Here is a 24,055-nt window from a genome sequence, read left to right as displayed (position 1 = left end):
AGGCACACGTTAACCGGTTGACAAACGGCTCGCTGGGAGGTCTCACCATGGAGCTGCTAACGGGGAGATGCTGAGGAAAGGAAACACCACAAACCGGTCTCCAGGGAAGCATTGCCTTGTCTGCAGCTCGTCAATATTTCTATTAACAATTAAAATAATAGCATAAACACAGAGGGTTGATTTAAATCATGACCTAATGCAGTGAGCAGCAGACTTTTATCGAAACAGTTGATCTAATCTTGTTCTGCATTTGTACCTTTTCAGCTTTTTTTCCATGAAAGCCTCATTTCCATTTGCTGGCAGTCATTAAGACATGTTGATTGGAACACGTTGACAGCTTTTATGCTAAATTTAGCACTTCATTTAGTAATGAGGACAGATTAGAGCTATAAGAGTATATTAAACAAACATACACCTGCAAAATTTTTAATATGTTAAATATTCTAGGAAAGTATTTTTTTTAGAGCCATGATTGGCAAAGCACAGTGAACAGGACTGGAATGCAATTAAAGCAGACAAAGGCATTATTCCAACGTAAGGTTATTACCTAAATAAAGCTGATTTGAGCAAGCCAGAGAGATAAGAAAACATGTTTTCTACAACATGCTACGCCTATAATTGATTCACTGTGCAAAGGAAACATCACTTGGGCTGAGCTTATCCGCCCCGACCTGGTTGTTTTGGTACACGGGCTCTGGAAAGGCCTCAGCATCATCACCTTGTGTCGGCCAAGCCCGGCCTTGCTCCTCAGGACAGGGCTCTCCCGCCCTGAAGCCGCTTTATCGCCAGGTACCAGGAAATTAATATTAACTGTGAGAACCCAAAGCTCCCGCAGGCCCTGGAACCCCCATCCCTCCCCAGGGACTTCACCCCCTCAGTCCCACACCCCAGCTGCACCTTATGCCCAATTTGGGGCAACGTGAGGCTGCAGCAGGCCCTAGAAAAGAGCTCAGGGCTCCAAATATTATTTTTAAAGGTTTGTAGGTTTGGTTGGGTTTTGTTGTTTGTGGGGTTTTTTCTTTTTTTTTTTTTTTTTTTTTTTTTTAATGGAAGCTCAGGCCCAGCCGGGCTCCACCCGGGGCCGGGTCCTGCCCTTCACCCGGCGGCACCCGCCGCCCCCTGAGGCGCTGGAGCGCCCCGAGGCGCGGGAGCCCCTGAGGCGCTGGAGCCCCCTGAGGCGCTGGAGCCCCCTGAGGCGCAGCCGCCGCCTCCTCCCCTGCTCGGGCCGGGCTCTCCGCGTACCTGCGCCGCCAGCCCCGGCCCCGCGGGCTCCCCCTGCCGCTCCGCTCCCCCTCGCCTCGGTGGCGCGGGTGGGCGGGCGGAGCGCGGCCCGCCCTGTGGGGCTGCGGCCTGCGCGGCCTGTGCGGCCTGTCCGCCCCGCCTCCCGCGCGGGCCTGCGCCATGGCGGCCCGGCCTGAGGAGGAGCGGCCGGCGGGAGCCGCCTAAGAAAAGCCTCCTGTGAGCGCTGAAACGGCGCTGTACGGCACCAGGGGGATGTTTCCGTGCTCTCCCCCAGGCCCCGCAAGCGGTTCGATGCTGCACCTTACGAGTTCAAGCCAAACAAAGTGACCCTGGGCAAGAAATAGCAGCACGGCCATGGCGGGGGCAGCGTTGGGGTATCACACCTGCTTAAAATCTCTTTAAAGTAAAGCACTGTTTTCTTTAGAGGCACATCACCCTAAATCAGGTGCAGGTTTTAAATTACTCAGCCAGGAGATACATTCTCAGAATATTCTGGTGCTTTCTAGGGAAGCATCCCAGCTCAAAGGCATGAGGAAAGGGAGACTAAATATCGTCCCAGCTCAAAGGCATGAGGAAAGGGAGACTAAATATCATCCCAGCTCAAAGGCGTCAGGAAAGGGAAACTAAACATCCCAGGTCAAAGGCATCAGGGATTCGTAAGAGACTGATTATATCGCAGCTGCTGTTACAACCCAGGCAAAGAGGATGAATTTGCTATTTCACTAGTACCTTATTTATGGAATAACCTGCCTGAATGATTTCTTCCTATTTTCAAGCATTTTGTCATTCTTTAGATTAGGAAATTTATTTTTTCCTTATCTCTTCCCAGGCAATTCAGGAGGACGCTGGTGGGAACAACCCCTGGCTCCCCCAGCTCTGGAAATGCCAGTCGGGCTGGTTACGATGGTTTGCCCAGCTGGTAGGGGAGGACACCGTGTTTTCTGAGCGCTTGTGTTTTTCCAGGCCATTTTCTGATCTCTTTCCAAAAACCTTTTCCCTAGTTCGGTTGACAACAAGCTGCTGGAAAGCCCCTCCCCGAGGGAGGGGAGAAGACGTAATTGATTTTTCAAAAATAGCTTCACAACGTTAAACCAAAAGAGGGTTGGTGCTGCTGTCAACCGGGGAAGGGTCTGGAGGTGCGAGCCGCTGTGTGACACGTTCGGGGCTTTGCAGGATCATGTTTCCCCGTCGCTTGCCTTGGTGGGGACCCAGCGCTACCTGCAAGCCTTGGCAGCTGTGTCACTGTTGGGAGAGGCGCCAAGCGCCCAAAGGAGTCAACACGACCGCGGGGCAGGGGCAACAGGTCGGCACGCAGGAGAAACGACAATTAGAAGAGCTGACAACACCCCTTGCAAGGAGAGAAACTGAGACTCTCTTCCAAGAGCAGCCCGAGACTGGGAACCAGTATTTGGAAGACGCTTTGCTCCGGAGTTACTTGAAAACGCACCTTCCTCCCCAGGTCTGACGTGCATGTTTGTGTTTCTGTGTGTACACACAATTCCGGCTAGGTCACTGTTTAAGACTGTGAATTGAACATCTATCTCAGCCCTTTTGTGCCTTTGAACGCTTAACTTGGGGGAATTTATCAACATCCTTTAAAATTTATTTTCTTTGAATTAGTGCAGGGGTGGAAAATGCTGCCAGGACATGAACAGAAACAGAAAGGGCTCGGTGGACTCCAGGGACTGGTCTGGGTGTTGCAACAAGAGGGTTGTTTTGGGATTGTCAATGTGGATGCTTGCTGTCATCTACGGTAAGAAATTTCAGAAAAAGGGAGAAGACTAAGGTGTTTCCAAACTCTGCTGCAAGTCCCTCCCTGGGGAAGGAGGGTTTTAAGGAAATTCCTTCCTGAGGGAAAGGGGCTGTTGTCAGCTGAGCGCTCAAGAGGATGCAAAGGCCCGTTGGGGTTTGCTTGTTGTTAGCATGAGTCATTGGCTTTTCTGGGTTGATTTTCAGATGGCGAAGGCTCTGCACAGAATCAGGGGTGCGGAAAGGTGGGGGGAGACACTGAGCTGTGCGTCTCTGCACTGTGAGCTCTGGTCCTACAGGAACTTCTGGGAGGAGGTGGCTCATCTCACTGTCCTGTGCTGTCACCCCAAGGACCACAACAGTTTCCCACTTTTCAAGGACCAGGTCTCACGGAGTGATGACCTCTCTCTGTGATTTATTCCACAAGCCACGCAATGATCTGCAAAGCATGAGTGGAGGGGCAAAACCTGGCTCTCAGTGACACTCTTCCTGCCACTGCTGGGTCACCAAGTCTGTGAGCCCTTGTAGACGGGGTAGTAAGTAGTAAGAGCGTTGCGAGCTTGCTTTTGTCACAGCTATCCCAAAAGACAAGAATGACCCTCTCAAAGCACTGCTGCAGCCTTCTTGCCAGAAGAGAAGCTGGGGAAAAGGAGCATGTGTTTGTGCAGCCATGAAGATCTTGCTCCTCATCTGCACCTTTGGAAGATGCGTGAGTCAGATGTCCGGAAGAATAAAAGGATCAGTGATGTCTTTCGCCAAGGCTGAGAGCTGCTCTCCGATCCTTCCCCAAAGAGACAAAGTGGCTGCAAAATCTACTGGAGAATCAGCAGCGTCTGTGTTACATTTCTGTGGTCGGTCCCAGCGGGGCAGTGTTGCTTCGGCGCTGGAAGGGAGAACCCAGCGCTCCCTGCTCCCCGCAGCACCCGCTGCTCTGCCCGTGAACACCAGCCTCTCCAGGAGAACAGCCACGGATTGTGCTTTCTGTGTCCCGCTGAAGCAGACACCGCGCTGGGGGTTGATTCCTGTTGTGCTGATCACCTGTGTTCAGTGGTGAACACAAACATTTTCCTGGAATGGGGCAAAAGATTTCTGTGTTTGATTTCTGGAGAAGGCAGAAGAAAGCACCTGCTTTTTCTGGGCACTGTGGTCTTTGATCCCCCAAAAACATGTCCTTTAATATAAAGGATCATCTGTTTGCACTCTTAATGTGCGATAATTTGTGTATTTCAAATATATTCGTCCCTGGGACATCAAAGGACAGATGAGGTGAAGGAGACCGCCCAGTAGATGCTGCTGGGTAGTGGCGTGAGCCCTGACCCTGATGGTTCACGGATGCCCCCTTTACATCCCTGTGTACGTTTTGTGGAGCGCCCAGGTGTGTTACATTCAGCAGTCAAAAACGTAAGAGCTCCGATTTTGTTCTTGTACTTCGGAAATAAACCCGTTCACTTGGGTAACACGGTGGTTTATAAGGCTCTGTGTGGTCAGGGCATGAACTCATAGCTGGGTAGTTGGGATTTTTTAGAAAATGTGGATGAGATGACGGGACTGTTGTAGTTTGAGTTCACTGCAGTGCGCTGACCAAGAGACCTGTGGTAGACTCATATTCTTCTGCCCTCAAGAAACTACCAGGTAAACAGTTGAAGGATTCTTGTGCTTTAGAGATCAGCAAAGTCCATGAACCTTGAATTCTTAGGTTATGCCTCTAAAACAACCTTCAAATTGTTGTCGAGATACGCTAGGCTTTGGAGGCGCACACCTGACCCAGCTGAGCTCCACCACGAGCAAACAGGAGTGCGATGTGAGCTGTACTCGCTGACGGGGCTCTCACACACAGTTTGGGCTTGTTTTGTGATTTTTAACACTATTTCCCCATTCACCTGAAGGAAAACGGGCTGGTCTGAGGATAGAGACTTCCAGAGCATGAACCGGAGAGCACGTGTTGGATCCTCATTACACCTGCTGAACGGCAGAGCGATGAAAGAATCAGTCAGATGGGATGTAGTGTAATGAAAAGTCAATACAGGGGAGGCAGGGAACGGAAGAAGCAGTGTTTGTATTTCATCAACAGCAAATTAATGCGTTTTTATAATTGCACCATTTTGGGTGCAGCAAATACAGCATTCATCTCTGTGATTGTTTTACTGAGGAAATGAGCATCTCTTGAGTGGGTAAAGAACAGCAAAAAATATTCCTCTAATGGGAGTCCAGGTGCTTCTGTGACCCTCATTACAGTCTTGGATGTATTTATGCTAATGAGAGCCCAACAGTGCTAGAGGCAGGCTCCACCTGGCCCAATTTTAATCATCTATAAGTCAGGTTATTGAAGTCTAAGGCAGCTTCACTGGGCTTTGGCCACAGACAGGGAAGAGAACTTGCAGGAGGCAATTCCTGTCACCTTAAAACGGGTATCTGAGAGGGTTGGAAGGAATCGCTGCTCTGCGGGGGCTGGTTCCCCCCCATTAGTTACAGACCGACCATCCCGTCCAAGTCTGCCCAGCCTGGCGGAGAGGAGGGCACCAGAATCCTTATCCAGGGCCTTTGGGAAGCTGGATGCAGAGTGGAAATTTGAATCTGGACACCCTGGGTGCCAGGCTGAAGCTCAAATGATTGCACCATCCCTCCTTTTCTGATCTGATAGGTAAGTGCTGAGTCCAGTGGAAGTTTTCCTGTACAGATGCAGGCTTTCTGGTTTTGGCAGCTCCTCCCCTGGCATTCTTCTCCAGCAGTAAATCACGGAGCAGCTGAGGCTGGAAGGACCTCTGGAGATCGTCTGGTCCAACCCCCCTGCTCATGTCCATCTGTGCAGTTCTCAGCCCTGATACAAAAGCTCTTCTGTCTTTTGTAAAATTCAGAGATGCTGCCAAAAGGAACTTGAAAATACTATTTGGAAAAAAAAAAAAAAAAGAAGTGACAGCTGAGCACAGCTGTGCCAGCAGAGGCTGAGAGACAAGCTGTCCTGCCACATTATGGAACGTGTGGAAGGGCCAGGTGGCAAGAGACCACCAGCACCGCAGGACAATATGGTCCGTCCTTTGTCTTTCCAGGCTCTTCGCCTTCCAAGGCTGTGCTGAAGGCTCTTCTTGTTGCTTCACAGGTACTACAGGAGGTGAACCAGGACCTGGAGAGATTTGGAAACCGCCTGCTCACCAAGATCCAACCTCTAGCGTGGGAATGCGAGTGGAACCCCCCTGTGTTTCGGCCGTACGATGCCTGGGGGCAGCGGGTGGATCACATTGTCACCTGCTTGGCGTGGAGGAGGATGAAGGAGCTTGCAGCAGAAGAGGGGCTGATTGCTGAGGCCTACGAGAGAAGATACTCCAACTGGAGGTAATTGGGGGAGAACGGGAATGACTTGGGGCCTTCCTGGTTATTCTTAGCAGGTGTATTCAGCATCTTGTAGGACTGAACTTCGTGTTGTATAATGGGTAACAGATGATGCATGGACTAAGCACAGCTACTGCTGTACCGACCAGCAGTGTCTGGCTGCTGCGATGTTCCATGTCAGCAATGATAAGCCGTGACTAATGGCCTACAGCTGATCATAATGTTCTTTGAAGTCACCTTCCTGATTCTGGGGCCTCGCAGTTCCCTGCACTGCTCCAGCTTTACAGGTGTTATCTGTAACGCAGCTAAAGGTCTATGACTTTACTTGCAGTTTTATCGTATTCCAGCCTCTGAAGACAGACCCACAGTTCTTATTTTTTAAAACTGCGCTTGATGTGCATCAACTGGCAGGCAGTGCCTTCCACCCAGCCTCGCACTGGCAGTCCCTGTGGGACCGAGAAACTGCTGCTCCTCTTCTGTCTTCCTGGCTGAAACAGTTCGTGCCCTCTCAGAAACGAGCGGTCTGATTCTCACCTGGTTTGGCTCTATTTTGTTCCTCTCTTCCTACTCAAGATGTTTTATCCTCTTGCTGTTGAACTGCTGAGTAACCTGTCTGCTTTCACTCTGTTTTGTTTTGTTCTTCCTAGCCGAATGTATCAGGCTGTCAAACTGTACTTATTTTCAAGCTCCTCTGGAGGTTTCAACTGTCCACTGGCCATGACTGATGGGGCAGCCAAAGTCATTGAGGTAGGAGCTCAGCTGGTCCCTGGGGGCACAGCCCTGTCCTGGCAGCGAGGGGAGCTGATCTGGCCCTGGGCACAGCCCTTCCCTGCTCTGCGACTCAGCTCCATCTCCCACTGCCTTTCTTTAGTTACAAAGCGAGCATTTATGTTCACTTACAACACTGTGGACAACAAGGACTTTGAAACCTGCGCCACTACAGGTAGTTAGAAAGGTGTCCCATATGTTTTTACTAGGAGACAGTTTGTTTTCCTGTTCCTTGTGTAGAGTGGCAGTTAAATGTATTGGGCCAGACCCATACTTGATGTAAATTAACCAAGCTAGCAACACTCTCCCTGTCTGACAATTTGCATCTTAGCGACACCTTTTGCACAATGTCACTGGCTATGCAAGGTGCAGAGAAAAGCTAGCCCTGGCCATTTTAATTCTATAAAAAGAAAAAAGCATAAGGCGGTTACCTCTTTCCTGCAGCTCCATGGCGCTGGTGACATCCAGCACACATGAGCATATGCCGATATCCTGGCACGCGTGCTGTTTTGAAAGCTCTCTGTCCAGATGTCTAGCGGTGCAGAAACACGAGGGGGGTGAGGCTACTCAGGACTCCCTTTTGTGTCACAAGTCTGTGCCTTCTGTCTGCACGGTGCTGCAGGAGCCGGGCAGTGTCAGACTCAACGGTATGTACAGATGCAGGACACTCAATGCCCCGCTCGCCTGCTTGCAGACCATCCCTTCTGAGCCTACAACACACCACTGTTAGCTACGGCAGCTGTCTCATTTCATCTACTACATTATGATCATCTTAATTTCTTTTCCCTCCCCACAGTCACTAGGTATTCCTGGATCTCTGAAAAATGCTTTTGACCACCTGACATCCCGAGACCCCAAAAAGTTCTGGACCTCTGGCCAGTGGATGACAGAGCGCAGGGGAGGCTCTGATGTGGGTACGTGTTCTGAGGTGGGAAGTGGCCACCGCAGCAGCTGGATGTGTTAGCGAGAGCTGAGAAAATGAAGGGTGGGGGGTCACTTCCAAAGCCAAGTAGCTGGTTTAGGAAACTTCAGCAGACATCATCCAAGTCCATTGCTCTGCTTTTTAACCAACAAAGGGCCCAGCATCTGTCCTCTGGTGCATGCTGTACACGCAGGCAGGTGCAGAGCTGTGCTCCTCGCACAGATAACACACTGATGTCTAGCTCAGTAATCTGAACCTTGAGCGTGACAGTCAGACCCATCCCAGCTGGAACTGAGAAACGTTCCTGGCCTTCAACTTTTATTCCTTGGCTAACGATAGTAATAACATGATGGGCCAGGAAACCTCAGAACTCCACTGTGGGGACAGAAATGTGGAAGGGGAGTCAGCTGCATCTACTGAAGCTGCAGTTGGTTTCCTGGTGGAAGAAGCGCAAGGGTCAGCTGTGGAGTGAAAGATGTGCGTCATTGCAGGACTCCTGATTCCGCAGCACCCTCTGTTCTTGGCAGCAGTAGCTGCTAAAGAAACAGAGGCACTGGATTATGCACCAAGGTTCGTTCTGCTTACAAAGCACTGCCATTACCAGCTGTTAGTCTGGAGCGATTGCTGGAAAGGCTCGCAGTTAAACAGAGCGAATTTCCTTTCTAGTACTTAACTCTGGCTGCATTTCTTACCTAGGGTCAATGAAGGAGATTAGCAGCTAAGCCGTACTCTATCTTGATAGCAAGAGGGGACTTAAAAGAGCTGCTGCTTAAACCATAAAATCAGCATTGATTGATACAGAAGTTTCCATAAAGCCAAGATGATCTTGTCCTTTCACGCAGCTAACGGCACCGAGACAGTGGCCAGAAAGCAGCCAGATGGCACATACCGTCTCTATGGTTTTAAATGGTTTACATCGGCTGCTGACTCTGACATGGCGTTAACCTTGGCCAGGGTAGTGGATGCTGAAGGACGTGTAAAACAGGTCAGTTTGACAAGGGAACAGCAGGGGCATTCCTTTACTTTCAAGTTTCATTGTAATAAAATTCTCTTTCCACGCCTTTTTAACGGCCCCAGGGTTCCAGTGGCCTGTCCCTGTTCTTCCTGAAGGTCCGAGATGAGGAGAGGAAGCTGAACAGCATCCAAGTGCAAAGGCTGAAAGACAAGTTGGGCACGCGGCAGATGGCAACAGCAGAGCTACATCTCAATGGAGCTGAAGCAGAGCTCGTATGTAAGGCTTCACTGTCCGTTTGGGACTGGGATGGTTTGGCATGGTGCACCAAGCGTGGGGGTTTTTGCAGTGATGTCGACTTGAAGAAATTCTTCTCTTCCACCTCTGTGGCTGGTTGTTCACTCTGCAGAACCCTTCACCAGCAGGGCTGTGTGGGAGGCAGAGCTAAGAGGAGCTCAGGAAAAGACAGGAGGGAAGAAAAAAAAAAGTCAGTTTAGGCTGGCCCTTTCCCTAATCCAGCTGCATTGACCCAGCTGAGGGACAGTTCTGTGTGGCATGTGGGTAGGAACAAGCAGCAGGGACCAGAACTGATCATGCTGACATGGTCTCCAAAGCTGCCTCTCTGGTTGCGCCACAGACTTGGCTGAGCCAGCCCTATTTTAGAGCAAGCCGAGCTTTGTGGTGCCTGAGGACGGAGTGAACAGCCTGTGTCAATCTGCCTGGTGACACAGCTTTCACTTAGATACGCATCGGCGTCCGAGGCTGTGCGAAAGGTTTACGTCAGCTGTTGTTCCTTGATGTTTTCAGATCTCTGCAGAGGGTCGTGGAGTGGCCTCCATCTCCAACATGCTGAACATAACGCGGATCCACAATGTCATTGCTGCTGTAGCTTCCATGAGAAGGTGAAGGCCACGTGGGTCCCCCCAGAGCTGAAGGAGCAGCTTCCTGGGACAGGGGGCTTTGTGATGCTCAGCACTGCAGCCCATCAGTCTTGACACCTTTGCAGGCACCGGGCTGGAATCCAGTGGTGCTGGAGAAGGTTGGCCTGTGGGTGGGTGACCTGGGCTGCTGTGCTGCAGCTGGGCTGGGTTCTGCCAGCAGAGCTGGCTGGAAGGGAAAGCTCAGAAGCGGAAGGTTGCTGGTCTAACTCCTTTCCATGGCTGTATTCTCTCTAGGATGATCAGTCTGAGCAGGGAGTATGCCTGTCGGCGCGTTGCCTTTGGGAAGCTCCTCAAGGACCATCCCCTCCACGTGCAGACGATGGCCCGGATGGAGGTGAGGCTGCGGGAGCCGAGCTGAATCTGTTGGCGAGGGAAGAGGGCCGAGATCCTCTGCTGCTAATGCGCACAGCCAGATGGAGAAGGCTGTTCCTGCTACAGTGAGATGTGTGCAGGAGAGGGAATTGCTGTATTCTCGTGGGGTTTGATCTGATGATAGATTCAGATTCTCCACTGGACTTCAGGTTATCCTAAATAATAATTACCTGGGAGCTACTCTGAGAGGAGCACCAAGGTTCATGTGTGCACCTACTATGGTGTGCCGTGACCTCTGAAGTTGGTCTTGGCATCAGAGTCCAAACATGACACCACAGGCTCCTAAACTGTCACAGACTCTTGTCCAAAACCGATACTGACTCATCCAGCTTCCCTGGTAGCCCGTGCTCCAGGGGATGGGCTGGTCCCACTGTTCCCAGGGAGCTTGAAGAATTCCTGAGGAGTCACCATACACTTTAGCTTCTGAGACAAGTTTGTCTTCACTGTGTCCTGCACAGTGCTTGTCACCGCACGACACCAAGCTTGGGTACAGCCTCCAGATGTGAATGTCACAGTGAGAGAGAGAGAGAGCAGCACAAATTGGCACTCTGGCTTTGGGATGAATTTCATGTGTGAGCTGTCGCTCACTGCAAAATGTCTCACAGCTTTGCCTCAACACCGAGCTGTGGCAGCTCACTAAATTCACAGGACATAGGTGGCTTCCCCCCCCTACTGAAACTTCAAAAAGACGGCACACAGTTCTCCTCTTACCCATCCAGGCATTCTTAAGTGGTGTAATACTGTGTACACATACGCAGGCACTTCGCAAGAAGAGCCAGAGGCCACAAATGCATTGCAAAGAGCAAGTTTTATTTTAGTTACCTCTCTACTGGGGGATCTCCGAAGTCGCACCTAAGCTCCCAGGCAGAGGTGAAACAAGCCGGGACGCAGGCGCTGCTAAGTTCAGCCCTGCTGGAAGATCACTGGGCCTGCTGAGCTCGCCTGTATTTCAAGGCTTCAGGCAGGCGCAGCCTCCCGCTCTTTCTCACAACAAAGCAAGAATCTCAGACATAGTAATAAGGTGCCTAGAGTTTCTCACAGGCCTATGTTATCTAACACAGAGGTTCTACTCATCAAGCACACAAGGTCAGTCAAACAATTAGTGTGATGTATGTGCTTTTTCTACAGATAGGTGCAAGTCACTTTGAGCATATTTACATTTAACTAACCTCCTTGCCAATCTTGCGCTATATTCCCATACAAACACCAATGCTCACCTTTGGGCTGCAATAGGTTGATGCAAATTTTTAAAACAGTATTTAAAAATCCTCTTGCAAGGTGGGGTAGAGGGAAAGTGGTCAGCATTTGTCAAACATCATTTAAAACTCCAGCATCTCTTAGCCTGTGGCCAGAACTCCACCTCTGAAAGAAAGGCCAGATCTTCTCTCTTCCTACAGAGCTCCATGTCCCAGTGCTTCCTGAGTCACAGCCTGCCAGGGAAGCACACTGCTCAGCAAGAGATCTGTCAGGGGCCTTGCAGATCCTGGTGCTCAGAGGTTGACCATCAGATGTGCATTCTCCTGTCCTTGCAGAGGTTGTGGATTTGTGACCTGGATGTGCAGGGCAGTGGTGGAGTCAGCATCCCTGGAGGGGTTGAACAGACCGAGATGAGGTTCTCAGGGACATGGGGCAGTGCCAGGGCTGGGGGAACGGTTGGACTTGATGATCTTGAGGGTCTCTTCCAACCAAAATGATTCTGTGATTCTATGTGATTCTATAGGAGCTTTGCTGAGGCTCCATGTAGGCCCAATGAAATGGCCTTGTCCCTTTCGCTGTATGAGGCTGCAGTGTCCAGGAGCGGCAGCTCCAGACTACCCTTGATATTTCATGCTTGTTCCTTGGCTGTCAGTGATCTTTGTCTCTGAAGCTGTGAGTCTGTACGGGGAGGGCTGGCGTTTGCCCAGGTCCGAGTACAGCGCATCTCTTTGGGATTGTCTCCTGACACCTCAGCAGACCAGGCTGGAATTGGCCTGAGTCAAAGATCTTTGTCAGTGAAGCTCCTCACATCTCTGCTTGCAGGTGCAGACGCGAGGGGCTTTTCTTCTGCTTATGGAGATTGTTCGGCTGCTTGGACTTGTAGAAACCAACATGGCGAGTGAGGAAGACCAGCTTCTCTTGAGGCTGCTCATACCAGTCGCCAAACTATACACTGGGAAGCAGGTACAGAACAAAAGCAGTTTGATGAGCTGGGAGTGGGGCTTTGTGGCACATTAGCAACCACAGAGCTGGAAAGAGGAGAGATTAACACAGCCAATGTGAAGGGCAGTGACAGCAGGGGACACCGGTCCTCTGCCCCAAGGCTGGAGTTTGTGGGTAGGAGACTCAGCCCCATGCTCTGGTGGGACCCAGCACAGCAGCCGGCTGATGGAACAGACAGCGAGTGCTCTGTGAGGTGCTCCCTGTGCGCAGAGGAACACTGCTGAGCTGCCCCGAGCCCCAGGTGGGACACTGAGCCGTGGGAATATATTTCCCGTAGTTATGAATAAATAGAAGGTTGTTAATAGCTTAGCATTAGCCTTAACTTCAGGTTTGTCCCTCTTCTGATTGTCCTCAGCTTAAATACACAGAAGCTTACACACCATAGGCAAGTAGAAGGTAAAGACTCTCCTGGAGTAGAGCCACTTACTGCCATGTATCAGGTAGACCACAGGTTCATCCTCACCTGGAGAGGACTGTGTCAAGATGGTCCTTCCCTGGATCTCCTCCCAAGGTCTGACTGCTCCTGCAGGTCCTCCCTGTGTTATTCAGTCCCCGGGCTGCTCCTCCTGCAGATAATGAGGAACCTGCCTCTGCTGTGCGACGTGAGAGGTTTCCGGCCGCTCTTCCCTTTGTGTGATGCGGATCACGTCAGCTCTCTGTGTGTTGCAGGCTTCTGCTGTTGTTATTGAGGCAATGGAGAGTTTTGGAGGACAGGGTTACATGGAGGACACAGGCTTGCCGGTCATCATCCGTGATACCCTGGTAAGAAAGCAGCAGGAGAAGCAGAACAAGCTCCTGTGTGCCACCCAGTCCCCTGCACAGTGCTCGGTGGTTGCCTGCTAAAGTCATGCACAAAGAAAAACACAGTCCTGCCTGAACTTGCTCCTGCGTGGCAGCTCTTCCCCAGTTTTCCTCCCGCCTTGCCCAGGCAGCACCAGGGATTTGTTCTGGTGCTGGGTTTTTTTCTGAGCTCAGTAACAGAGCTAGGCCCCTGGATCTCCTCACCGCTGCTCCTTGTCGCTTGTGGTGAGGCAGGAAATCTCTGGAGATTTCCTCGATATCCCATAGCGCTGCCCTATATCATTGTTTCCTCACGTTCCCCTTTCTTTATCACAGTCGCTCCAAAAGGCTCCTTGCTGCTCCTCCGCCCCACAGGTGCTGTCCATATGGGAGGGAACAACCAATGTCCTGTCACTGGATGTCCTGCGGTCCCTCACCAAGAGTCAGGGACAGGCGCTGGCCGCATTCTCCTCCGCGGTGCAGGTGAGCGTGCATCAGAAGCACCCAGCAGCACGACCTGCCCACCTCGGCAGAGTCTGATGCGGGGTTTATGCCCTGGGACTGGGAGGGAGTACTAGATTGAAAGCTTTAGACGAGTGTTCAGAAGGTGTCTCATAAATCTGCTTTTGAAGTAGCACTTACAAAAGCAGAACGCAAGAAGTGTTCATTTTGGGATCCTTGTGTGCTGCGAAAAACGCAGATACTTTCATCTCAGCAGTGAAGGGTTTTGTGTTGTCAGAGTTCCTCATGACAGCTACCAATATAAGTATAATTTTAATATAAAAGAGTGACCTTCCTGAATCTGAATAATTTTCTTAACTGGAAAAACACCACAAGACTGCTGAATGTTAAACCTTCACTAGAGTATTATGACTTCCTATTTTTATTCCCTCTCAAAAGATGGAAAGAACCAAAGGAATTCCATTGCTGCCTCTTTAGATATGCCATTCTGTGGCTTTACCCACAGGCAGCTCTTTTAAAGGTGCTGAGATTGTCATGGAGAGTTCCAAGCAACTCAGAATTTCATGAAGGTAAATGAGCATCACCTGGTTTGATATGTCCTGTGAAGGGACACAGGAAACAGCCTGCAGGGCAGGGTCAGCGTGTCAGAGCGTATTCTCTCAGGGATTAGGTTATTAATCCAGATTACATTTGTGTAGAGACGGTGAGGGAATCCCGGGAATCTGCAGTGCTGGTTTTGATGCTGCGTAGCCTTTGCTTTCTCATCCAGACCCCACGAGAAGGGAAATGTCTGGGTCACTACACAAAAAGATCCAAGAGTCTGAGTAATTGTCACCAGTGGCTGCACTTGGCAACTTGTGTTGCCTTTGAACCCCCACTCAGCTGCATTCTGTCCAGAGCCCCCTCTGACCTCTGGAGGCGGGTGTCTGCTTCCCATCGCCTCCTACAACTCCTGAGGAAGGAAAAACACCTCAAACAATTTGACTGCCAAACAAGAAAGCCAAATCTGCTCACATGCAGGACTGAGCACACCTGCTAATTAAAAAGCAACTGGTCCAGCTGCTGGTAAAAAGCAGTTTAGTCTGATGCTGCAGGTAATGGAGTGGAGGAGCAGTGTGGGTGGCAGGCTCTAAAAACAACTTGGACAGAAGCCGGCCTCCACAAGCTCACAATTAACACTAATTGAAACAACTACCCCACAGAGGTGCCACCCTGCAGTTGTCGAGCACCTCGCTGGTGCAGCCGAGGGGCCTCTTCAGCTTCTGAACGACTGGATAATCAGAGCAGCATTAAATAACACAGCAACGTGATTCAGAGCAGGTACCTGCGCAGCAGTACCACCACGGATTGGGATTTATTAATTAGCAGGCTCATCATTGCTCTTGCACTCCCCCAAATCACGCTGTCTGTGAGACTGGGAGGTGAACAAGTGAGCACTGACTTTAAAGTAAGTGTTTAAAGTAAATTCCAGTGCGTGCCGTTGCGTTTGCTGCCCCTGTCGCGCTGAGGATCCCTCTGTGCCCGTGGTGCGTGGCGATGGAGCAGCTGGGGAGCAGCGGGGGCACCGGCTCTGGGTGCCCCCAATCACACTTGGCAAATTTAACCTGCACACGTCAGGAAGCTTCTCCTGTACACCTTGGGCAGGCACTGGGAAGGCAGACGGGAGGTTTTCTGCAGTGCCTCTGCGGCACCGGGCTGGAACGTGCCGGGTTTTTGCACTGGAATCAGCGTTTTGCTCACAGGTGATAAACCATCTCGCTTTTTGAGCTCCAGGTGTCCAAATGCTTTTGGGTCTGCCTCATTTCAGACATCTTTCCCATCTAGGGAGGAAATAATTTATCCAGTCATAAAGGGCTTTTTACTGCTCCAACCCATTTCCTTTTTATTGATGCACACAAAACTCGTACAATTGATTTTACGTTTGTCCATCGCAGTTCTCAGCGGGCAGGGTTTGTGCCCAGTGCCAGGCTGTTTTGGAGAGAGCCGTGGCGGCGCTTTGTTAGCACCGCATAGCGCTTTGTCCTCTGAAGGTCGTACCTCAGGTAAGTCCCCCCCACCCCACTGCCACCTATTTTTGCTTTTGTCCTGTGTCCGTTGCCTCTCCTGCTGTGGGACACCCAGCGCTGATGGTGCCGTGATCCAGGAGCAGGAACCCAACGTCGTAGTTATCCTCAGGAAAAGGGAAATAGAGAGAACTTGCTCATCCTTGCGCAATGTGATGATGAGCAGCTGAATTTTTAGGGTTCTTGGTCCAGAGGCAGGTTTGTTCTAAACCACTTTGTATTAATAATTAGTCTGCAGAGTGGCAGGAGAACATGTGGCGAGAAGAGCAAGTGGGAGAGAGCCCCAGAATCCAGCTCAGCCCCGCGGGGAGCTCAGGCAGAGGCTGCACGAGGACCGTCGGTTCGTGTTATACTAAACTTTTATTAACTGGAATTTCGAGCCAGAGCACTGGGTGTACTTTAGAATTCAATTACAGTCTGAAAAGTCACTCTAAAATAGCACCAGGGGAATTATTTGATTATTGCATTCTAGTCGCTTTTGATTAAATTTGGTTGCATCCCAGTACGGTTGTGCTCCTGAGCGCCAGTCCTGCAGGCAGCCTGCAGAGCTTGGAATCGACCGTCTCGTGCATCAATAAGGGCTGAAACTCCAACTGTAAATCAGACGTACAATCTAAGACACATAATAGTGTTTTCAGGTCCTTTCCAGATCATAACCACAATTTTAACACAGCAGGAAATAAATCTAGGTTACTAAAGTGCAACTGTGGATTTACTTGAAGCATTAATATGAGACTTGTGCTTCTAGACCTGTTTTGGATGTTCTCCCTGTTGCTGTATTTTTAAATATTCATTATTATTCTTGAAGTCAAAACCATTCTGACAGCTTGGTAGCTAGAGAGAGCAAACAAACAAGCGGCATCTTAAAATTCATCAGTAAAAAAACTAAGGAATCAGAAATACTGAAGCTCTAAAGCTCTTTTGGTGATCTCAGAAAATACTTGTACAGCCGGCGCGGCAATGCCGTGTGCGTGTCCGTCCCCTCGGGCTGCACCCGCAGGAACGCATGGGGAGAAACCAGGAGCTGCTTCTGCCCGGAGCATCATCCCTGGAGCATCGTCCCTGAGCATCGTCCCGGAGCATCGTCCCTGGAGCAGCTCCCCGGCCTCTCAGCTGCAGGAGAGGATGTGGAAAAACCCAGCTTGATCTTTCAAAAGATTCAGTGCTTTTGGTTAGGAAAAGCAGGAGTATAATCTGGAAAAAAAAAAGTGTAAATGATTGGAGAGCTGATGGCTCTGAGAGAATCCTATATATATATATATATATATGTGTTGCAGGAAACCAAACTGGGTTCAGCTGGTGCACTTGGAGCCCTGCTGTGCAAATCAGCTGTATTTTCATGTACGAGCAAGAGGAACTGCATGATCACTTAAGCCCTGAAAGCCTCAAAAACATAAAAAATTGGTTCTGCGCAGCAGATACTTACAGGCTTTAGCTTCATAAATAACCTGCAAATGAGATTAATTAACAAAAAGCACCTCCTCCCACCTGTTACGCTACTTAAATATGGGACGGTGCTGTTTTGTGCTTCTGTCCGAGGTAATTTCAGTTCTGCACAGACAGGTTTGAATATTGTAAGAGACACTCTGATCCCGGGGCCTTTCCCGCTGACATGACTTGCAGAAGAAAGCTCCTTTGAGTCTGTTTTCCTACCTGGATGCTGCTCTAGCATCCCTGTGGAAGTGAGAATATAAAACCACATGTAATTAGAACATGATACAGGTAGGCAATTAGAGAGAATTGGGGATGTGGTCCCCACCTGCAGCTGGAAAAGCAGCACAAACAGCAACGCGCTGGGTCCGGCTCACAGGAATTCTCTGTCCTCGAGACAAGACTGCAAGTTCCCTTTGGCAACGTCCCCTTTCCTGCTCCAGCTGCGCAGGTCACAGCCGCCTCAGTATACACTTTTTGTTAGTAATTGCTGGGTGTGCTCAGGATTTCACCAGCCTTGTTTCCTTGCAGAAGGTAAATATGCGGTATTTTTTTCCTGTGATTGTTTTCTTTGCAGAAAAGACTGGAGCTGGCTGCGAGCATCGCAGAACTGGGACCTGCCGTGAAGCAGATGCACGATGCCATCGGCCGGCTGGCACGGTTCGTGCAGGGAGCTGGTTCCAAGGGGACAGTGACCATGGAGCTGGCGGCAAGAGACTTCTCCTACAGCCTGGCCAGGATCTATGCAGGTAGCGGGAAAGACACGAACAATGGATTTCAGACTGGGAATCATAGAATCATTTTGGTTGGAAGAGACCCTCAGGATCATGGAGTCCAACCATAACCCACCCCTGGCACTGCCCCATGTCCCTGAGAACCTCCTCTCCGTCTGTCCAACCCCTCCAGGGATGGTGACTCCACCACTGCCCTGGGCAGCCTGTTCCAGTGCCCCACAGCCCTTTGAGGAAGAAATTGTTCCCCAGATCCAACCTCAACCTCCCCTGGCGCAACTTGAGGCCGTTTCCTCTGGTCCTGGCGCTTGTTCCTGGGGAGCAGAGCCCGACCCCCCCTGGCTCCAAGCTCCTTTCAGGCAGGTCAGAGATCAGAAGGTCTCCCCTCAGCTCCTGTTCTCCAGCTGAACCCCCAGCTCCCTCAGCCGCTCCCATCACACTTGTGCTGCAGCCCCTCACCAGCTCCGTTCCCTTCTCTGCACTCTCTCTAGTCCCTCAATGTCCTTCCTATGATGAGGGCCCCAGAACTGAACATAATATTCAAGGTGCGGCCGCACCAGTGCTGAGTACAGTGGCACAATCATTTCTCTAGTCCTGCTGGCTACACTGTTCCTGGTACCAGCCAGGATGCTGGTGGCCGTTTTGGCCACCTGGGCACACGCTGGCTCATGTTCAGCCGCTGTCACCAACACCCCCAGGGCCTTTTCCTTCCCACCCTCCAGCAGATCAACACTCCCACCCAATTCAATGTCATCTCCAAACTTACTAAGGGTGTACTCAATCCCCTCATCCAGATCATTGATAAAGAGATTAAACAGAACTGGCCCCAATACTGAGCCCTGGGGACACCACTCGTGACCGGCCGCCAACTGGATGTGGCTCCGTTCAGCACAACTCTTCGGGCCCGGCCATCCAGCCAGTTCTTTTATCCATTGCAGATACACCATCCAGGCCATGAGCTGCAGCTTCTCCAGGAGATGCTGTGGGATACGGTGTCAAAGGCCTTACTGAAGTCTAAGTACACAACACCCACAGCCTTTCCCTCATCTACTAGGAGGCTTACCTTGTCATCAGTCCCAGAACAGCCTGGTTTTATGTGTTCTGGAGCAAAAGATGGAATTTTAAAGCAAGCGTAGCCCCCACCTTCCTTCAGAGTGAGGCAGCTCAGCTGGCGAGTGGCCACCAGGAACCACCACCCACTTGTCAGGAGCCTTTGCTGTTCTGGCTGGAGCTGGGGAACGCTGATGTCTCCTCCTCTTCCACAGGAGCTCTTTTAACTGAACATGCGGCTCGGCCCGGTGCTGCCTCCACAGACATCTCTGCTGCTCGGCGGTGAGAAAACCCTCCTCTCATCCGAACCGATTTCGGTGATTTCTTGTGTTTCTTGTGCTGTGCAGCAGCTTTGCTCTGTCATGGCGAGACCCAAACTTTGTGCCATCCCAGATGGGGACAAACCGCATCCTGGGTCAGTTGCTTTTCGCCACCACGGGCAGCGAGGGCAGAGCCCCGGCTGAAAGCAGCTCTGTCTGCATCGCGGGGCCGGGACGAACCCTCCGCACCCTCCGTTCAGGTGGTGCTGCCAGGAGCTGTGCCCGGTGGCCGCGGAGCTGCAGAACGGGAGCTACGAGGATGGGGCAGCGCTGGCGGACAGCGCGCTGGTGTACGGGGACTCTGACCCGCCGCAGGGAGGAGAAGGTGGGTCGCAATCCTGAATATCCCCAAATGCTCACACAGCCGCAGTACGGACATTGCACCAGGGGCCAGACCCAATCCTGCTGCACCTGCTCCCGGCTGAAATCCGCTGCTTGTGCCCCCCGTGATTTGCTAACACAGCCACTGCAATTCAGTCTGAGACACTGAAATGTCCTCACCACGTTTTAGGCAAAGACTGAGTGATCAAAGGCAGAGAATGACCTCAAGAAGCAGCTCTTCAAGTGCCAAGTGATGTTCTTTTTAAAGAAAAAACAACCAAAAAACAATCTGCAAATGGTTTGAAGTTAATTAAATACAGAAAAACACAGTTTTTCCCAGTTCACCCTCTTGCTTTCCAAGCAGGGGGTAGGCAGGGGGCACTGCTTAGTCTAGCTCATGCTTTTGGTTTTCCCTTTCACGTTCTACCGTGTTTCAAACAGGCTTTGCTTTTACTTCCACGTAACCTGTCACGGGGGCATTTTGCTTACGTGTGTAAGACAGCGCTGGGGCTGCGAACCAGGACGGCAGCGCCGCTCTGCCCTCGGGCTCACGGCGGTTTGAGCTGCGACAGAAGAGGGAAGGAGCTTCGTTCGGAAAGGAGGTTCATTCGGAAGAACCCGTCACCGGGAAAGGAGCTCCCACCCCACGCCCGCTGTGAGCGGCTCCTGCAGGGCTGCCGGGCCGCGGTGCCCCGACGTGAGACCATCACCCACGGGGGAAGGTAAAAAGTTCTCAGCTCCCAACAGCGAGGGGACGCGCGGGGCTTCGCTCGGGGTTCGTGAAGCAGCGCCCGAGCAGCGCGGTGTCCAGGCTGGACCCTGCGCAGGTAACGTCCGCAGCCGCTGCACTGAAAAACACTTCGAAGTCACTCCAGGAGCTCTATAAAATCAAATTGCGGGGTATAACTGAAAACCTGCTGTTCCTTTGCACGTTCTTAATAGTGAAAAATCTTGTATATGCTTTTCTTTTTTATTCTTGAAGCTGTAAGTACTCCCACCAGCTGTGATCACGGCTCTGCCCAGAATCTGCACTTTTATTTGATAAATACCATGAGATCATAAAGCAATTGTGCACAATGTCTTGTGATTAGAACACGCCTGTCCCAAAATAACTCCCAGTTGCTCAAGGAGCAGTTCAGTCTCCCTGAGAATTCAGGGAAAATCCTCTCTCTCAATTCCAAATATGTCAGAAAAGAAGGAACTGATGGAATATGAGCGTATGTGACGGGAGCACACGCAGCCAAGGGGCTGAAATGGTGAAAATTAGAATAATCAGACCCTTGTGCAAGACAAACAGCAGTTGAGTTTCCCACCTCCTGGGAAAAGATTGGAAGATGTTAAACCTGAGCGAGTTGGGTTTGTTCCCAAAGGGCCACGGCTCCACCATCCGGCATTTAAATAAGGCAGAAAGTGCCAAGGAGAGGCGAGCGCTGTGAAGGGGAAGGTCTGGCCTGGGCCACCCCCACATCTGGGCCACCCCCACATCTGGGCCACCGTCACTGGCTCAACGCACTGAACTGCGACGGTTGGGGAAGGGGACAAGGGAGCTGGGGCAGCCGCAATGAGACCCTCACCAAACCGCGCGGGTAGTACTGACGGGACACGTGGTTTGTGTCTCCTCCCTCTCCCTGGGACTCATGCACCAGCAAAACGGAGCTTAATGGGTTTTGTTCTAAGTTTAGGAGCAACAGATTGTTCCTTGCAAAGACAGTGGAAGGGAGAGCGAGGGGCCGCCCGCCGCAGCCACCCTTCTCAAAAGCCTTGGTGAACCTCAAATTTATCCCCTACGAAGGACAGGGAGAAGAAAAATAAAAAATTAGAAAGTGTGTTAGCAAATGCTCCCATGCAAAAGTCTAAACTTTATTCACTTTTATTTATATATTTAACAATTCTAAAGTATTTACTTCTCGCTTTGACAAAAATGAAAAATATAGGAGCACTTTACTCTCTTTAGGAGAGACGGGTTATATACACAGCTATGGAGAGATACTGGTTCCTCCTTTACATACAAAGAAAAATAATATTAATAAAAAAGTGCTTCATCGATCAAAAAAAGACTAAGAGCTGCAAGCATTTATTCACACTGTACATCACAGACCCCAAAAACCCGTATCGTAACCTCTTGGCACCTGTCACTAGGAACTGCAGAATCTTAGACTTATTTTTGACTATATGCACCACAAACCACCGCGGTCCGTGCGCGGAACCGCCCGTGTCCTCACGTCAAACCCCCACCGCCCCCCGACCCTCCTGCTCCAGCCGCCCCTGCAGACACTGACAGCAACGCCTGCAGCTCCGGCCACACGTTCGCTGCTCCGGGTTAGGAACAAACAGTTGTAGACACAACCCGACGCACACCCGGCTCTCTCTTTGCTTTTCCCTCCTGGTGGTTTGAGAACATTTCAAGACCCGCAACCAGGGGAGGCCCCGAGAGGCGTCCCCAGAGCCCCTTCCCATGGGACAGGGGCTGTCCCGCTCAACCAGCCTCCCGGATGTTCCGTTTTGTCTTGTGACTCTTCGGCTCGCGCCGCGACAGCGTAACCATCCCTGCAAAGGGTGCAGGAAGTTCCAAGTCAAAAATAAAATACCTTGACGTTTCCCCGTCAGACCTAATAAATATTCGGAGATGGTTTTCTCTGTGTGATACTCGCCTTGGATGATGTGACTGGGACATTCCGAGGAAGGGCAGTGCTCCTTTCCCAAGGTTTCTTAGATTGTGAGCTTTTGGATCTGGAACTCTCCGATACTCCAGCAGGATTGTTGGGAATACCACACGAGAAGCTGGAACGTTGTCTGGATAACATGCTGCGACGCAGGATCTACGTTTCCTCCTCGCCAACTTGCGCTAAGCAGGCTCTATCCAAAAGGGGCCGAGTACCTAACACTCATTTAAAAACACGTTCGAGAGATTCAGACTTTAATGAGGTGACTTGAAAAGCGACTCAGATTGGGGCAGAGGGAAGAAGGGGAATCCACGATGTATTTCAGGTCTCTTATTAAATCCTCAGGCTGGTTTTTCCTATGTGGAGAATCTTGAATAGAGACTGAAAAAGGAGGAGCCGCCCCAGGAGCGTGACGGGCAGCAGTGCACTCCCCGCGCCTGACCCGGCCCCAGCGCGTCACAGCCGCTCGGTCAGTGCTTTGGACAGTCCGAACAACAGCGCGAGGGCCTGTTTGTACAGACCATGACAAGCGCACTGCTCCAAAAGTAGCTTCGCATCCAGCAAACCACCCTATGGCTGGGGCACGGAGAGAAGTCAGAGGTCTTCCACTTTCCCACTCGGTTTTAAATAATGAATTGCGTGTACAGAACTTCAGCGGGAGGCACCAGCGTGACACCCACCGGGGCTCGGCCGCCTGTTCCATCCCCTCTCGCCACCGGGCACTCCTGTTCCGCAGCCGGCACCATCTCCGCGTCCCTGCTCGGAGCCCACGGCAACCGGCCCCCTCGCTGGTGTGTGTGGGGTACAGAACCCTCCATCGATTCCCCTGTCACGCAGCCGGGGTAACTAAGCCCACTCTAAGAACAGAGAGGCAGAGTGCTCTTTTGGGAAGGAGATTCCCATTTCTTCTAGCAGCAACAGGTTCCCAAACAGCAGTTTCTTGTTGGGAAGGAGTGATTGAAAGCACTAGCACTGACGCTACAGGAATTCACGCTTCGCACGTGGGCTGGACTGACTCCCCTCTCCTTTCCTCCACAACGGTGTCTGTCTGCAACAGTTCAGCAGTGGGACAGTGAAATATAAGAGGGAATCTGGCTCTGGCACCAGCTCCCTGCCCACCTCTACAATCTTCCAGCAAACATATATATATTATTTTATATATATACACACGTGCGCGCAGACACATACACACAGATAGGACAGAAAGGAAATGGGGAATAGCTGGAAAAGGAGAATCCCACAATCCAGCGGTACGTCCTGGAGCTCCGTCCCATGTTCCGCGCCCAGACCTCCAAATCGCGCAGCCCCCGTGTCCCCCAAGAACCCGCGTGTCCCTCGGGAGGAGCCGCGGCTGCTCCCCTGCTGCGCCTTCAGTTGGAGGTGGCAGTGATGGGCTTCTCCAGTTCGAGGTCAAGGCTGGAGCTGCTGGGGTGCAAGCTGCTGTAGCACGACTTGCACACTCTGCTGGGTTCAAAGAGCTGCTGGCTGGGAACGGGCACCTTCTGGTTACAGCAGCTGGAGCAGAAGACGTTGCCACAATTCCTTGCATCAGGAACAGGGGAGAAATGGAAAGATTAGAAGCAGTTTGGCAAAGTTATCTTAAGTTCTAAAATGACACTAGTGACAGTGTTGGGAGGGGATGGCAGTGGCTCCTCCCCAGCGCCGGGATGGGCGCAGAGACAGCACCGGGCCTTGCGCTGCTTGAGCTGCAGACACCAGCATGGAGCGGCCTGCAGTGCACAATTACAGCTCGTTAACCATT

The 24,055-nt window shown here is 51.3% G+C and overlaps 2 protein-coding genes across 6 annotated transcripts in view; one reads left to right on the top strand and one right to left on the bottom strand.

Moving 5' to 3' along the window:
- The first annotated feature begins 2,419 nt into the window (after window positions 1-2,419).
- Window positions 2,420-23,139, top strand: LOC135995402 (acyl-CoA dehydrogenase family member 11-like). The gene is given in 17 exon segments (XM_065646680.1): window positions 2,420-2,701; window positions 6,089-6,321; window positions 6,966-7,065; window positions 7,883-8,000; window positions 8,851-8,993; window positions 9,086-9,235; window positions 9,768-9,862; window positions 10,136-10,235; window positions 12,293-12,433; window positions 13,142-13,234; window positions 13,628-13,735; window positions 16,009-16,059; window positions 16,061-16,117; window positions 17,786-17,957; window positions 19,205-19,271; window positions 19,510-19,634; window positions 23,030-23,139. Coding segments are annotated over 17 exon segments (2,145 nt in total).
- MTMR3 (myotubularin related protein 3) overlaps window positions 21,477-24,055 on the bottom strand; it is a 78,202-nt gene continuing 75,623 nt past the window's right edge. For all 5 annotated transcript variants that reach the window (XM_065646127.1, XM_065646126.1, XM_065646128.1 and 2 more), the window contains one exon: window positions 21,477-23,835. In XM_065646127.1, the coding sequence (XP_065502199.1) occupies window positions 23,664-23,835 (172 nt within the window). In that variant the 3' untranslated portion in view covers window positions 21,477-23,663. The remainder of the gene's footprint in view (window positions 23,836-24,055) is intronic.

The sequence above is a fragment of the Caloenas nicobarica genome, chromosome 16 (assembly GCF_036013445.1).
Source record: "Caloenas nicobarica isolate bCalNic1 chromosome 16, bCalNic1.hap1, whole genome shotgun sequence".
NCBI classification, from domain to species: Eukaryota; Metazoa; Chordata; class Aves; order Columbiformes; family Columbidae; genus Caloenas; species Caloenas nicobarica.
The sequence above is the reverse complement of the archived record's forward strand: the minus strand, read 5'-3'. Positions and strand labels throughout refer to the sequence as shown.